This window comes from Pteropus medius, unplaced genomic scaffold (genome assembly GCF_902729225.1).
Source record: "Pteropus medius unplaced genomic scaffold, Ma_sr-lr_union100, whole genome shotgun sequence".
In the NCBI taxonomy this organism is placed as follows: Eukaryota; Metazoa; Chordata; class Mammalia; order Chiroptera; family Pteropodidae; genus Pteropus; species Pteropus medius.
Window position 1 is genome coordinate 4,189,384 of NW_024350926.1, and position 16,569 is coordinate 4,205,952.

A 16,569-nucleotide genomic window follows, 5' to 3' on the forward strand; every position below is an offset into this window, starting at 1 on the left:
ACCAAAAAAGCATAAAGAGAGCCCACGAACATTAGTGCTCCTTAACCACTAAACTTGATTTAGCCAATAGCTCCCTTCATAATTATCAGAAGACCACAGCAAGAGCATCTCATCGGGAAGCTATTTCGATAACCTGAAAACTTTGTCTTCTTTTTCTCATTGGTTATTCTTCACTTTCTAAGGGAGATAATGAGCCCAAGGAAGCAGGGAGTCTGTGCGTTACTGTGCGGGGAAGGGAGAGGAGGTGGATGCATCCAGAAGAGGCCCCGCCCAGTCAAGAACACCAGTGATGTAATGGAACCCACACGCCTAGTTCCACCTGGCTCAGGACCAGCCTAACACAGTGATCTGAGCAGGGGCAGTCGACGCAGGCACATTAAAAACAGCTTGTGAGGCAGGCAGCCTGTTCGGAAAAGCCGCAGGAGAAGCTGTACCCTGCCAGCTACAATGAAAGCAAACACCACTCTCTTCCTGAACAGGATAAATTTTTTAAAAACAATGACAGTCCACTTTTTTGAGTGTTTATGCACGTGCCAGGCCAGGTCTTGATTTAAGTGCACTGTGCACATTAACTCACAACTAGCTGGCAATGATCTCAGTGTTAACAGAGGTGACATCCGGCAGAGATTGGCCACAGAACCTGCCCCACGTCACACCACAGGCCCTGGCAGAGCTAGGATTTGAACCCCAGCAGCCCAGCTCCAGCAGCCACAAAATTCCACTGCCTCGAACATGCAAGCTTCTGGATCTACGACGCAGCTGGTCTAGAGGAAGTCAGGAAGTATAGGCCAGGAAGACCCTTGGAGACTCTAATTCAAATTCTACCAAATTACAAATTTGAAAACTGAAACCTTCAGATGTTGAATGACTTGCCAGAGGTCACAGAGCTCACAGATCATCTCAAGTCATCCAGAACAGAGAGCGCCAAATGAACAATCAAACCGGATGTTCAGTTCCTCAGGACCCACTGCTTAGGGTTAGTTTTGGAAATACAGTAGACGGTATATAACGACTCCCCTCTCTCGCTGCTCCACTCCCTAATCGGGCTTTTGAAAATCACCAGAGATTAGATCGGAAGTCTTCTCTACGGTCGAACTAGATAATTTTACAGAAAAGGAAACTGAGGTCCTTCGGTTAAAGTCACGTCAGTAATTACAGTTGAGTTCCTGTCGAGTTACTAATTAGCCATCTATTTATAGTTTATCATTTCTACAAGACGGATGACCTGGAAGGTTGAAGTCCTAAATTAGTCATTCCTAAAGTGGTATGAGACGTCACATAAGTGAATAAATAGGGGTCTCATGAGAATGCACATGATGAGGGTCCCACAGGCCTCTCTCTGAAAGCGATGGCTCTAGAACCTAAAACGAACAATGGCCTAGAGGAGAACACTGCACAACCAAAAAACCGATCGCAGCCATTGGGAGGAACACTGTCCATCTCTCTTCTCTTCTGGCCTTTAGCTACCACTGCTCTCCACCGATCCTAAAGAAATTAAAACTGATTTCTTTTGAGAGTTTCACCAGATTGAAACAAATAGAGACGTCTTTATAACCAGCAAAACCAAATTTTGGAATCGTTGTTTCTAAGAGTTATATATTTTTGAAGTACATCTTTCTCATAGGACATTTGTCGGATTTATTTCAGGAAGAGTTTTGCATCTTGTGAAAAGGTGCTGCTGCCTTTTACCTAAAGAAAAGTCATTAAAATGCAGTTCAAATCAGGAAATTTTTCCATTCCAGCTGAAATTATACATCAGGGACATAAGCATGTTTCTGGACAAAATACTGGCAAATATCTTGCACCTAATAATGTAAAGATCCTTTGCAAATGAGGATTACTGGCTCTACTTTCTACATTAATCAGAAGTTGATTTATAGCCAGAAAGCCTAAGTCCTGGAATTCGCTTAAATTTCTCCCTTCTCCTTACAAAAACTAACAAATTAACAAACAAACCTTAAAACATCTATTTCCTTCATAAAAATTCAAGATCAAAATAATAGGAAAACAGTCGACAAGAGCAAAACCTATTATTATTATTATTTTATTATTATTATATCACAGCTAAGAATTCCTACATGCTAGGAAGTCAGAAACTGTACCAATTCAATTCCATATACTTGCCAATTATGTCATTTCATCCTGCTGAAAATATTAATCACATGAATATACTCTTTACTTTCAAGCAAGAATAACCTGCACCTGCCTTTCTAGGTTATATTAGGTAACGAGGATAGGCATTTTTGCAGGATGACAGTTTCACAAGCAATCATATCTCCCAGGAGGGGAAGTAGACTCTGAATTTCCGATCAGGTAATACACAGCTGCCTGAAATAAGAGCAAAAGGAACGCCTGACTCCCCATGGACAGCTGTCACATGACAACATTGCTTAGGCCCCCAGGACCTAGTGGAGGAAGCACTCAAGAGACTAGCTTCCGATGGCTCCAGGAAAGGCAGAGCAGACTGCAGCTCCTTTCCAGACCTGAGTCTCTCAAGTTCCAGAACAAGATTATATCCAGCCGGGCTGAAGAGACACAAAACTGGAGAACTTAAGAGGCAGAAGGAATCAAAGAAGCTACTAGCTTTGCTTCCTCGTCTCCTTTATAGATAATGAAAGTAAGAAATTCAGCCAAAGTCACACCAGAAGTTTAGAAACTTTTCCCTCCCCTTCTCTCTCCATAATTTTGAAAGTTAAAGTTCAGGCTTTGGATGATAACTTTGGGTGCTGGTTTTGCCACTTTTTAGATGACCTCGAGCACATTACTTAACCTTGTCTCCTCCTCTATAAAATGGGAAAAATAAAATTAGCTGCCTATTTGCAACAAGGAAACCAAGACTACACAATGAGAAAGGGTGTCCTCTTCAACAACTGGTGTTGGGAAACTGGACATCCACAGGCAAAAGAAGGAAGCTGGGCCTTAACCTTACACCATACACAAAAATTAACCCAAACTGGATTAAAGACCGAAACGTAAGACCTAAAACTATTAAGCTCTTAAAAGAAAGCACAATAGAAAAGCTTCAAGACATTGGATTTGGCAATGATTTCTTGGATATAACACCAAAAGCACAGGCAACAAATTCAAAAATAATAATGAGACTACACCAAACTTAAAAACTTTTGCCCATCAAAGGAAACAATCAACGGAGTAAAAAGGCAACCCACAGAATGGGAGGAAATAATTACAAATCATACATCTGATAAGGGTGTAATATGTCAACTACAATTTTTAAAATATATTTTAAATAAAAAATGACAAAAGATTTAAATAGACATTTCTCCAAAGGAGATATACAAATGGCCAACATGCAAAGATGTTCAACATCACTAATCACTAGGGAAATGCAAATCGAAACCACAATGAGCTATCACCTCGCACTCATCAGGATGACCACTGTCAAGAGAACAGAAAATAACCACTGTTGGTGAGGATGCAGAGAAGTCGAAACCCTCCTGCACTGTTGGTGGGAATATCAAATGGTGCAGCCATTATGGAAAACAGAATGGAGGTTCCTCAAAACATGAAAAATAGGGTTACCATATGATCCAATAAGCCCACCCTGCATATCTATCCACCAGGATTGAAAGCAGGATCTCAAAGACATATTTGAACACCCATGTTCACAGCAGCATTATTCACTACAGACAAGAAGTGGAAGCAGCCCAAATGCCCATCAACAGATGAATGGAGAAACAAAATGTGTGTGTGTGTGTGTGTGTGCACATATGTATATGTGTGTGTGTGTGTATATATATATATGTATCTATACATATATACACAAAAAAGAATATTATGCAGCCTTAAAAAGAAGGAAATCCTGTCATCTGCTACAACATGGATGAACCTCGAGGACTTGATGCTGAGCAAAATAAGCCAGTCACAAAAGGACAGATCCTGTGTGATTCTACTCATATGAAGTATCCAAAGTAGTCAAAACCATAGGAACAGAAAATAGACAGGTGGTTCCCACACATTGGGGGAAGGGGGATTACTGTTTAGTGGGTGTAGAGTTTCAGTACTGTAAGATGAAAGAGAACTAGGGATCTGCTATACAGGGTGATTATATTTAACACTACTAACCTGTACACTTAACAATGGTTGATTAATGTAATGATATGTTTTTTACCACACACAAAAAAGTAGCTGCCGCATAAGATGTTCTGAGGATACATTAAGATGATAAAGAATTTAGCACAATGTCTGCCGTATACTTACTGAACGCTCAAAAATATATGCTATTAAAACTGGCCCTTATTAGACCCCACGTATAAAACCATATCAGGTTGGGGTTTGTTTGGTTTTTTTTAAGTTAATTCAGTCCTCGTTTATTTGTAAGAGAAATTCAAGGTCTTATAAAGCACTAATTAAACCTATCTGACATCTCCTCTTGAGGTCCAATTATTTGGTTAGTGAGCTCTGCTTCAGAATGCTGATCAATTGCTTTATAGTTCTCCAGAATTCCTCACCTAAATGTTTTCTTTTACGAAGGCCACCACCACTAAAACAGAGCTTAGAGATATGAGGAAATGGCATACCACTCCCCTTAGTACACACACACACACACACACACACACACACACACACCATTCCATCCTCAAAGGTTACAATATTCCCAACTCCAAGAAGATCATCTAGAAATCTCTGTGGTTAGAATCTTTTTTAAGCTGATGGGAACAGAAGTCACAATAAAAACCATGAAACCTTTCATATTTTTATACCCACTAAAAACAAGCTCCTATGGCACACTATAGCACTTCTCGCCATCTACCAAAAGCACAAAATATAAATACTATGGAATCTGCTGAGTGTGACGTAGCAGTGAGTTAAGCACAACTAGTTTGTATTTCCTCCCCCTGGATGACTAGAAGGCCTCCCTACCTACAAAGACGTTTTTCCTGGGTCTCCTCCATCCAAACAGTCAATGCTTTCTGATCCTACGACCTAGAGATTTCTACTTCCAGTTCCAAGACATAAGAAACACCAGATAACAGAGTAACGTGAATGCTTAAGATGAAAAATGTTCAGAGCATCACTACCAACGATTTTCTGCAGGATCATTTCCTGTCATGGGGTCCGTGCTGTGCACTGTAGGATGTTTAGCAGCAGCCCTGGCCAAGATACCAATGAACGCCAGGAAGACCCCTCCAAGTCGTGACAATCAAAATGGGCTCCAGACATTACCAAGTGTGCCCCCCGGGGGGCCAGCCCTGGGTGAGGACCGCTGCTTAGAATGACCTACGCAGTTTTCCATAGAGAACTGAGGTTCAAAAGGCGCATCGCCCGAGTACTGCAAATGGTTTTGGAGGAGGATGACCAGGCAGCCGTGGAATTGTCTCTTTTCTCTAGAACAAGGAGGTAGAAAAGCTGGGTGAGAGGATTACCTCCCGCAGGAGCACCCAGCACAGCCGAACACATCAGCATGGACCCCCGGTCCCCCTTTTCGAATATTCCAGTCTCTTTCCCCCAAAGGACACAACTGAACAACCCAAGGCCCATTATGTTTCTTCGCCTTCATTGCTCTCTGAAGCCTTCATTCCTAAAAGACCTACTGTAAAATCCACTTTGCCCCCTTTTTTTTCCCCAAAATCCCTGTTCCTTCTTTTGAAAATTAGGCACAAAAGGAATAACTTGAAATTCTTTCACACCTGAAAAAAACTTGCTCATAGCCGATGTACAGACGCCCATCAGTCAGCGTGTGCTAGAACGTGGCGCAGGCTGGGAGACGTGACTCTGCCACCCAAGCACCTGGACTCCTCCATATTTTCATTTATGTGGTAATCACTTTTTAAATATAGAATGGTTTATAATCTATAAATCTTTAATCTCCTTTTTAACATGTAACCATCGTAAGTGTACAATTCAGTAGTGTTACGTGTATCCAGATTGTTGTGCATACAAAACAGAAACCCTATACCCATTAAACACTAACTCCCATTGCTCCCTTCCCCTAGCCCCTGGTAACTGCCATTCTGCTTCAATGAATCTCACTACTCTAGGTACCTCATATAAGTGCAAGTAAGCAGTATTTGTCTTTTCGTGACTGACTTCTTTCACTTAGCACAGTGTCCTCAAACTTCTTCCATCTTGTAGATGAATGTGTCAGACTTTCCTTCCTTTTTAAGGCTGAATAATATCCCATCATATGTACCTTTTTTTTTTTTTTAATCTAGTCATCTGTCGATGGACACTTGGGTTGCTTTCACTTCTCGGCTATTGTGAGTAAGGCTGCTATGAACATGTGTGGGCAAATATCTCTTGGAGACTCTGCTTTCAATTCTTTTGGATAGATACCCAGAAGTGGGATTGTTGGATCATATGATAATTCTATCTTTAATTTTTTGAAGAACTGCCATACCGTCTTCCAAAGCACGAATCCTTTAATCTTCTACAGTCTGGGTTTCCTCACCTGTCAAATGATCATTTTTACAAATAGGATTGAATGAGATGATCTCTAGGACACATACTGGCAAGACCATTACTGCTGGAACTCAGCCAACCAGTCCACTGAGCCCCTTTTCTGTCTCATCACCCTTTGCAAAGGAAAAACTTCTGATCCCCAGTCTCCAAAACCATTTCCAATACACCCAGGTCTTGCATTGTCTGTCACCAAGCTCCAAATCCACTGCTAAAATTTCTAGATTGTTTAAAAAGAAAAAAGCAGAGCCAAGTATGTGGGTTTGTTTGCATTTCTCCCACGAAAGGGCTTTATAAGGTAAGCTCCCCTGGAGATGCAGAGCTCACAGACTTAACCTCTGACATGGAGGGTTCCATCAACAGAGAGAAAAAAACCTGTCACCACAGAGCCTTGAGGGTGGTGACAGGAATAAAGAAAGTGGTGTTTCCTTTGGTTCATATAAAATTGAACGCCATTTGTCCAAGGCCACCACTCTCTCACTGAACTCAGCAGTGATCACATGTCACACAACTGAGGAATTCAAAGGGGCCACAGCTTTTGAAACACCCAAAATGAACATCTTGCTCTGCAACTCTGCTACTCTTTTGTGTGTGGTGTAAAAACACATGTCATGACATTAATCAACCGTTGTTAAGTGTACAGGTTAGTAGTGTTAAATATATTCACCTCGTACAGCAGATCCCTAGTTCTCTTTCCTCTTACAGTATTGAAACTCCGTACCCATTAAACAGTAATCCCCCTGCCCCCAACGTGTGGGAACCACCTGTCTATTTTCTGTTCCTATGGTTTTGACTACTTTGGATACTTGATATGAGTAGAATCACACAGGATCTGTCCTTTCGTGACTGGCTTATTTTGCTCAGCATCAAGTCCTCGAGGTTCATCCATGTTGTAGCAGATGACAGGATTTCCTTCTTTTTAGGGCTGCATAATATTCTTTTTTGTGTATATATGTATAGATACATATATATATATATGTATGTATCTATACACATATACATATGTGTACACACACACACACATTTTGTTTCTCCATTCATCTGTTGATGGGCATTTGGGCTGCTTCCACTTCTTGTCTGTAGTGAATAACGCTGCTGTGAACATGGGTGTTCAAATATGTCTTTGAGATCCTGCTTTCAATCCTGGTGGATAGATATGCAGGGTGGGCTTATTGGATCATATGGTAACCCTATTTTTCATGTTTTGAGGAACCTCCATTCTGTTTTCCATAATGGCTGCACCATTTGATATTCCCACCAACAGTGCAGGAGGGTTTCAACTTCTCTGCTGAAAACTCGCCTGAGGGAGAATGACAGTTGAGGATTCTGAGGGGATGACCCCCAGGACGCCTGGAGCGATCACGAATGGGTGCAGTGGAGGGAGTAGCCTGTAAGCTCCTTGTTAGGGTGGAACAGTTCATCTCTGGCAGAATGGGTAGGGCTCCTGTACTCTTAGTAGTTACTGAATTTACAGCAGCTGCCTGGGGCTCACTTTGGTCCTCCAAGATAAACAAGTCAATCTGAGATGCTGAGAAACAAACTTCAGAGTCTAACTAAAAAGCCTGAGAGTTTCCTGCCTCCAGGGGAACAGAGAGCAGGTGCACACTGGTTTATTCTCGCCTGCAAATAACGGGGAGCAGCCCTCTTAGTAGTAGTCATGATACAGTTTTCACATTGCTATGAATTCTGTTATCTGTGTGGTTCAAAACAGTCCTTCTGAAACTTCGAAAATGTGTGTGCATCACCAGGTAATCTTTTCAAAATGTAGATTCTGCTTCTGTCAGTCGGGGGAGGTGGAGGGAGCCTGGAATTCTGCATTTCTAAATATGTTCCCAAGTGAGGCCAAGTGAGGCCAGAACTGCTGATCCGAGGGCCAAGTTTTAAGTAGAAAGAGTCTAAAGACCACAGGTCTTTGACTCTTTTGGCACGTGGCAAGTCTCTCTCTGGGCTGAGGTTGGAGCCACTGTTGGCAAAATCAGCTGCTGATTGAAGTTCTTATAGAATTATTTATTCATGATTCATACAGACTGGAAAAACTTGCCTTCCGCAAACTCACGTTAGCTAGAAAAGGCCAGGGGACTCCTTTCCGGTCAATGGGACATCCTTGAGAGTGAGTGAATGCTGCCTCCTCCACTCCACAATGCCTGAGGTGCAGCTAAGAAGGGCCCAGCAGGAAGAGAAAGGAAGCAGGCACCACCGAAGGCTGTGCCAGCCCCTGATCGCCTACCCCAGCCGGCCTGCTGCTCAAAATAAATAAACCCCTAACTTGTCAAAGCCACAGATACACTTGATTTTGTGCTTCTAGAGGACACTGAATTGAAAGATTTGTACATTTATCTTTCTTTGTTTTTATTACTATAAATAAAATCTTATAGAGAGACATAGATTGCTCTATATACCATCGCTAAAAACTGATAAAGATTTTTCTATACATTTCTAGGAAATGACTTCTTTTTCCCAATTATAAGATGTTTTAAAGTTTTCATACTTAAAGTAATATATGTAAGAAAGAACACAAAAAACATGAATATAAGCATATGTGTATACACAGACCTATACACATATGTTTATATTACTATGAAATCTGGATGAGCTAGAACTCAACTAATTTCAAGCTCATTCTACTTTTAAAAGACTGACAAATGTAAAAAAAAAGAAAAGAAAATGGAGAAGCCACCAGGAATTTAAAACAATAATAATTACTTCTGAGCACTTCCTAGGACCAGCTCTTATTCACCAAATGTCCTGCCGCAGTCTGTGTGGTCAAATGAAGACACAGATGGAAAGAGAACACCAGAGAGCCACTCAGACTTCGAAAGAGCTTCTGTCATCTTACGCAAGGCACCAGTGCACATTACGTAAATGTTCATACATTAAAGAAAGACGGTCGTCAAAGGTTGACATGCAGAAAGCTCTGGCGATAAAACCTGGGCTTCTCAGAAAGTTCAATGAATGAGAACATAGCCTTGCTGTGACGCCGATCAACGTTTCTAAGGAGGGATTTCCCACACCATATTTTACTATCCTATACAATGCTTCTTTCCTTTTCTCCAAGCATAAAAAGGTATGCTTAAGGATATTCAGACATTATGGGTGAAATGCCTCTTCCTCCCTGCTTTGCCCACACTCTACGATGGGTTTTAATTCCGCTTTCACAGAGCAAAGTGCCGCCTCTTACAGCGGGCCACACACATCATTCCATTTTGTACACAAAATAGTGCAGGGAGGGAAAGAACTGTAATAACCTCCACGTAGAAAGAGAGGCTGGAAGAAGGTAAAGGGTTTGTCCGGAGTCTCACGATCGGACATTGGCAGAGTCAGACTAAAATACAGAGTTCCACGTCCTTGCCCTGTGCTCTTTCTAAGGCACTGGGCCAATTCGGGCCCTTCCCTGTGGGTGGAGTCAGGGCTGGCACCCCAGGGAGCTGGAATGGGCCCGCCCTGCACCGCTTGGCCCATGGCCGGCACATGCCAATTGTTACGTATTCGGAATATCGCCCCGTCGAAGTTGGGGCTTTCTAGTCTACAAATGCACCCTTTCCCCCCACCACCACTTTTTCTACCCGGTTTAGCCACTCTATTTTGTTTTCCTGTTGATTCATGAATTTCTTATCCCCAAACTATTACATTTTCTCTCGCTCCTTGAGATACAATTACAAATCACGGTCTCATTGTTAACCTTTCTTCTTAGTCCCCAAAGTTTTCTCTGTGCTCCAGGTCCACGATGAACCCCTCTCTTCACAGGAGTTAGAGCATTTAGTGGGTATAAAGGGTGCTATATCTCATCTATGCCCACATCCTTCTATGGTTAAAGCTGCCAGAATGCTAACATCACACTTGCAAAAGATTAAAACCTACATTTACATTCCATTTCAATGATTTTAACATTAATCGCGATATTTGTTCCCTCCTGCAGTTACTAACCTGCTACCTGCTTTCTAACCTGAGAAGTCAGAGAGACTGACATAAAGGTTAAGAAAAGGGTAGAGAGTAAAAAGGGTAATCTAGAAACACGGTTTTGTGAAAAGTAACAAAAATACTTAACCATTTATTTATTAGGGAAAAAATCCCACATCGTAATAGGTTAACACCACTCAACTTCTAAGAACATAGTATTCTCTCTTACTTGAATTTGTACAGAGGTAACCCATAAAATCTGCTTTAAAAGGTTTAGAGAATGATCTCATTTCGATGGCTTCGAGTCAGGTCTGCATCCTTCTGCAGCCATCACAGAACTCTGGTGCACATGGCACAGCCTTGCTTCTAGTCGGGTCTGAGCGCTCCTTGCTGAAGAACACGCAGTGTGGACGGGAGCCCAGGGGTTCTGGGATCAGACAGGCGTGAGTTTGAAGCCCGTAAGCAATCACTGAAACTAGCTGAGTTTCAGTTTCCCCACCCATAAAACAGGGAAAACAGCGCCCATATCATAAGGCCACGGGGAACACGAAATACAATAATCCACGGAAGATTCCTGGTACCCAAACCACTGGAGCTCTTACTGAGACTCATTTAATATGAAGTAGAATTCTCATGAGTTTCCCAAAGAATGTGTCCTAAGGCATTCATCAATTTTTTTTTTTCAAAAAAAAAATTATTAGTCAATATCTAAGAGAAGAGGCGAGGGAAACAAATACCATTTGTATAACTTTCCTACCCGCCCTGCACACATCACTTCACACTTCTACCGTGAACTGGTCATACTTCCTCATTACACTGAAAGCTCCTCGGGCACTGGAAATACGTCTCATTTTGAGTCTTTCCAGAAGCAGCACAGTGCCCAGCACAGAATATGGACTTAACATGTATTTTGCTGTTTATCTTCTCGGTGGGCGACCACTACCACAAAAGCACAATCTCGGGGCTCTTGCTAGTGGATGTTGTCCCTTTGTGTAAGGCTCTGCCTGTGTTTTTGATGAAACAAATTTGTGTCAATCATATCCAGAAGTGAGATGGAAGTGAGATCCCAGTTTTCAAAGTAAAAGGAGGTAAAGACCAGCAAGAATATGAAAAACAATAGAGATATTCCCGGAGTCAAAGTATCACTTTAAAGATTACTTACTGTTTCGGAGGGAGAAATGTATCATTACAATGGAAAGACCCATCACCCACCAACTTAGCAGCGCTAATGAATGACCAGATGCATGTAATGCAAAACACGTAGCATCGCCCGTGAAGCGTTCCGACCAAAAATGTTTTCTCTGAGTCTAATCAAACCTGTAGACTGAACCTCCAGTATTCAAGAAATGTAGGGAATGGAGGGACCGGGCGACACCATGAGGAAATAATCAGATAAATCGAGAATATGGACGTTCCACAAATCAACTAGCCTTGTCCCTTCAAAAGCCTATGTGATAGATCAAAAAAAAAATAAAAAGTGGAGGCACTGGTTCTAGATTATAAAATGCTAAAAAGCCAAATGCAGTGTGTGAGTGAATCCTGATTGGCATCTGGTTTGAAAAAAAAAAATATGTAAAAGACTATGAGGGACAATTGAGAATATTTGAATATGAACTGGATAGCTGATGATATTAGGGAATGGTTATTAACTTTCTTAGAATGTTAAAACTGCAGCCACGTAAAAGAAAGTCTTTCGTTTTAGAATCTATCTGCTGAAGCCTAGCAGTGTCTGCAATTACTTCCAAAGGGCCTAGCCTCCACACCCAAAACACACACACACACACACACACACACACACACACACACACACACACACACACAAGCTGGTTCATAAAGCAAAAATGAGAAATGAACGATTCTTAAGTCTAGGTGGCGGATATACTGGTGTACATTGTACTATTGCTTCTATTTTTTGCATGCTTTAAAGTTTGTCATAATAAATGCTAGAAAACATAGATGCAAAGTAATGAGCAAACTAATCATCTCTGCCATAAGTGAAAGTTTCTTTCTCTTGCATTTAGTAATAAAAAATGAATTAGAAAACTCTTGTGCTAATGCATGTGGGCCAGTTACAAGGGACTATGAGTGACTCAGACACCCTCCATAACAGATCCTAGGGACAGAAGTGGTACTAAAGAAAAGGCACAGCCCTCTTAATGGGGTATCATTTTCCCTGTCCTTTGAAACCTTCTTCCCACACCAAGGATCCTATCAGCACATGATAAATGCACATATTCACTTACTTACGATTTTTTTTATAATTAAAACATTTCATCTTCTTTTAGTTGAATTCCAATAAAGAAATACAGAAAACCAAATATCGATCACATCCAGTATGACTGCTATTCATCCTTTTCAAGAGTTCAAATCCATCTCTTAGAAGTCCAGTGTTGAAGGGGTGGTTATTCCAGGGAGGAGCTGACCATCACACATGTTTCTAGGAACTACATTTTCTTTCTGCTGCAGTGGCTGCCGGGCCTCACATGAGCACCCTGTACTTAACCCAAACACCCCCTATCCAACAGAGCTGATTCACCCAATTCAACTCAGCAAATCCAGGAGCCACTGCTTTTCAGAAAATAATAATGGATTCTGCTCCCAAGTTCATGTAATTGAGGGTCTTCAACCAGCAATAAAAATAGCTTTGGAACAGCTTTACAACATGTAATGTTGCTTCTACATAAAGATAACCTAGTTGTAATGGTATCACTTTTTTTTTTTTAAGTGATGCAGGAAATATGTAAGAAATACAGGTATGGAGGCAATAAAGCATGTTTTATGTAGCCTGGATACTCCGCCACAGCAGATGAAAGCACCAAATAATCCAAAACTTCACTCTACATACCAGCTACTTCTATTCCTTCCAGAACCTTTCTAGAAGGAAAGCTATTAGAAGATAAACCTGATAAATTAGAGCTTTTCCAAAGACAAGTGGCGAGAGAGAAAGAAGCATTATCTTATAGTCAAAAGTTTATATTACTTGGGAAAAGAGTGTGAACTGTGAGTCTGAAAATTAGTTCAGAGAGCTCTCAACTATTTGATTCTCTCCTGAAGTAAAACACACCACCCTAAAGCCAAAACATAAAAACATAAATAAACCAAAACTCAATGCTTATAATATATAAGTAATACGATATACATATATACATACATACCTATATCTAATTTCCAGGAAAATGTGAAAGAAAGTGTTTCCTTTTGATTGACTTCGAGCTTATTTGAGAGAACAGAACAGTCTTACCTAGGTACAGAGATGCGTTTTCTTTCTTGACATTGTCATCCAAGTAGGTTGGTCCCAGGGTATAAATAGGTGTGGAGCCCATTCCCACGAGAATCTGGGCACAGATGAATAAAGCCACATAGACCCAGTGATTATTTCCTCCCGCATCCTTCAGGCAGGGGGGAGGCTCCAAGGTCACGGTGGAGTTTCCATTCTGACACAGGCCCTCGTTGGAGGCAGAGGCGTTCAACTCTTGGATCTGGTAGGGAGGCGAGATGAAGTGAGGTAAGGCGAAGAGCGCAGCGCCGGCCGCGATGAGAAGTCCACCCACGGCCAGCCACAGGGGCCGCCGACCCCGGCCACCGAAGTAGCTGACGAACACCACCACCACCAGGCTGCCGATGTCAAAGCAGCTCACCAGCAGCCCCGACTCGGAACTCTTCAGACTGTAGCGCCTTTCTATGGTGGTGATGACGCTGCTCAGGTACCCGGAGACCATTAAGGCCTGGATGAAGGTCAGGAAGCACATGCACACCAGGAAGCAACGAGAATCGGTGAGGACCACATAGAGGCACCTTCTCCCCTGGAGCATGGCCAAAGTGGAGGACACAGACATGGTTTTGCCGACGTCCACCCTGTGGTTACAGTCCGCAAGCCCCGCCATCTCTGCCGAAGTGGACGGGGCAGAGGGGCTGGGGGCCAATTGGCTCAGGCCTTGTTTCAACTCCTGGTGGCCCAAAGAATCTGTACAGCCTGGCTTGGCGCCTACACTCACGGAACTGAGATCTGGCCGACAGGAGGCTCTGTTCAGGACGGGTAAACTCTTCGACCTAAAGGTCTCCGGCTCGGACTCCTGTTGGACAGCTCCTACTGCGGCCCGGGCTTCCAGCTGCTCTCCCGCCAGGGGCTGCAGCCCAGCGCCTTCGTCCATGGCTCTTAGAATTCGGATACAATCGCCGATAGCACTCGAGGACTCCGGTGCTTTTCATCCACCGGCACGAGGGGCCAAAGCCGGGCCCGCGCAGTCGTGTCCACCAGGGACGGGGGCTGGGGGATACAGAGTCGCGCAGCAGGACATCCTCACCAGCGCGGAGGCGCCCAGGGCATCCTGATCGCAGATGCGACCCCGAGGTTCCGCAGCCTCGTGCCCCGGGGGGCAGGGGTCCTCGCAGTCCTGCGATGAGCCCCGCTCGGGGTCCACCTGGGGGCGGTAGCTCGCAGAAGCCTTGCGCGTCCCGGGTGCATCCCCTCCGCCGCCACCGCCGCCGCTGGGCCCACCGCCCGGAGCGAGAACGCCCCGTGCCCAGCGTGGGGGCACTTAGCACTGATGTCCACGCCGCATGCCGCCCGGCTCGCTGGGCCAGAGGCGTCCTGTCCTCACCGCCTGGGCTCGCGACACCCTCAGGCGCAAAGATGCCAACCTGCAAAGCAGAGAAAGGGCTATCAGTGAAAGGCGGCTGCAGCTGGGGCTGGCATCACGGCGCTCCGGGGGCCAGCGCTGGGTGACTTGCACGGTCCCTAGTGGGACCTAAGGACAACGAGGAGCGAAGCCCCAGAGGAGAAAGAGGCTGCAGGCTGCAGCCTTTCGTGCGCAAACAATAAGCAGCAGGCGGTCGGCAGACACTCTCCCTCATTGTCTACCTCGGACCTACCCCGCCCCGCCCCTTGTGCCTTAAACGAAGCATCTGCTTTTTTATATGTTAATAATTATCAACCTGGTAGCTCTGACTCAGAGGCAGTGTCTTTTATTTGAGTGAACTAATTGCAACCTCTCGGTACTCCTACTCCATTACTCAAAATAGAAAATGCCCAAAAGAACAAAGGAAAGTTTGTTGTTTTTTTTTAACAAACACAAAGCATTCCCGGTCCCAATTTTCAAACCGAAAAGAAAAAAAAGGCGGAAAGCTACGTGTGTAGAAATGTGTGTACACACTTGTGCGAAGGCACGTGTGCACGACTAGATGTGAATCCGTCTGCTCCATCAAATAGAGATACGTATTCAAAGCCCAAGGCAGCCGCGAAAAGGTCAACGTGCTTGCCTCTTCATTCCCAGCACTAAAAATAACCCCCCGCCCGAAAGAACTATTCGGTTACAAACGCCAGGAGCATTTCAGGCCTCGGCCCACGCTCCCACACTAAGTGCCAGCGCGCAGTGTCAAGCGAAACCGAAAATCAATTTGCTCTGCAGAGGGGTGGGGAAGCCACGACCAAACAAAGAGATGCGGGCACGCTGTCAAAGAGCGCGCGGGAGCCCGCGGAGCGGTCCGGGCTCCAGGGGGCCGGCAGAGAGGTGTGCTCTTCGCATCGAGCGCACCCCGCGAGCGTGGGCTGGGGGTGCGTGCGTGTGTGCACGCACGCGTGCACACACACACGCACACACACACCGGCTCGAAAGTGTCGGAACCCCTGGCGGAATCCCGCACCAGGCTGAATTCAGGGAAAGCCGAAAACAGGTGTGTCCCGGGGTAAGTCCCCGGCCCTCATCTCGGGGACTCCCGCTCCACCGCTCCGGCCCGGGGGCGACGTGCCCCAGGTGGGAGAGCGGAGCAGGGCTGCGCTGCACTGGGTTTCATTCTGCGGCGCGCTTTTGTGATGCCGCTGAGCAAGGAGAGGAGGACTGGGAAGGGAGAGAGAGGCGGAGAGGCTGGGCAGCCAGGCGCGGCTGCTCCGGCGTCTTCCTCGGCTCTGCGGGCGAGAGCCGCTGCTAGATTCCCGCGCCTGCCGACTGCTCCCAGCCGGGCTTCCCCGCCGCCTCCTGGCCCCCGCGCCTTCCCGGGGAACCCCCCCCCCAGCGGCCGCACACCGAGCGGGGGAATCCCGGTGAGCACCCTACCGGGCTGGGGGCGTCCGAGCCCCTGCCCGGGCGCGCGCACACACCGCAGCGGAGACTCTGGTGGACACACGGATCCCGGCAGGGGGCTCTCCGGCCGGCGTGGAATCCCAGGGATACCCCTGTGCGCGCGCGCACACACACACACACACACACACACGCACACACACGCGCGCACACACGGCCCATGGAGGGGGCTGGCGGG

General features: G+C 45.0%; 1 protein-coding gene across 3 annotated transcripts in view; it reads right to left on the minus strand.

Moving 5' to 3' along the window:
* SLCO5A1 (solute carrier organic anion transporter family member 5A1) overlaps nt 1–16,569 on the minus strand; it is a 108,874-nt gene that overhangs the window by 91,928 nt on the left and 377 nt on the right. For 2 of the 3 annotated variants that reach the window (XM_039841827.1, XM_039841823.1), the window contains exon 2: nt 13,556–14,955. In XM_039841827.1, coding sequence (XP_039697761.1) covers nt 13,556–14,465 — 910 coding nt within the window. In that variant the 5' untranslated portion in view covers nt 14,466–14,955. The remainder of the gene's footprint in view (nt 1–13,555; nt 14,956–16,569) is intronic. The other variant, XM_039841824.1, reaches the window with a different exon arrangement.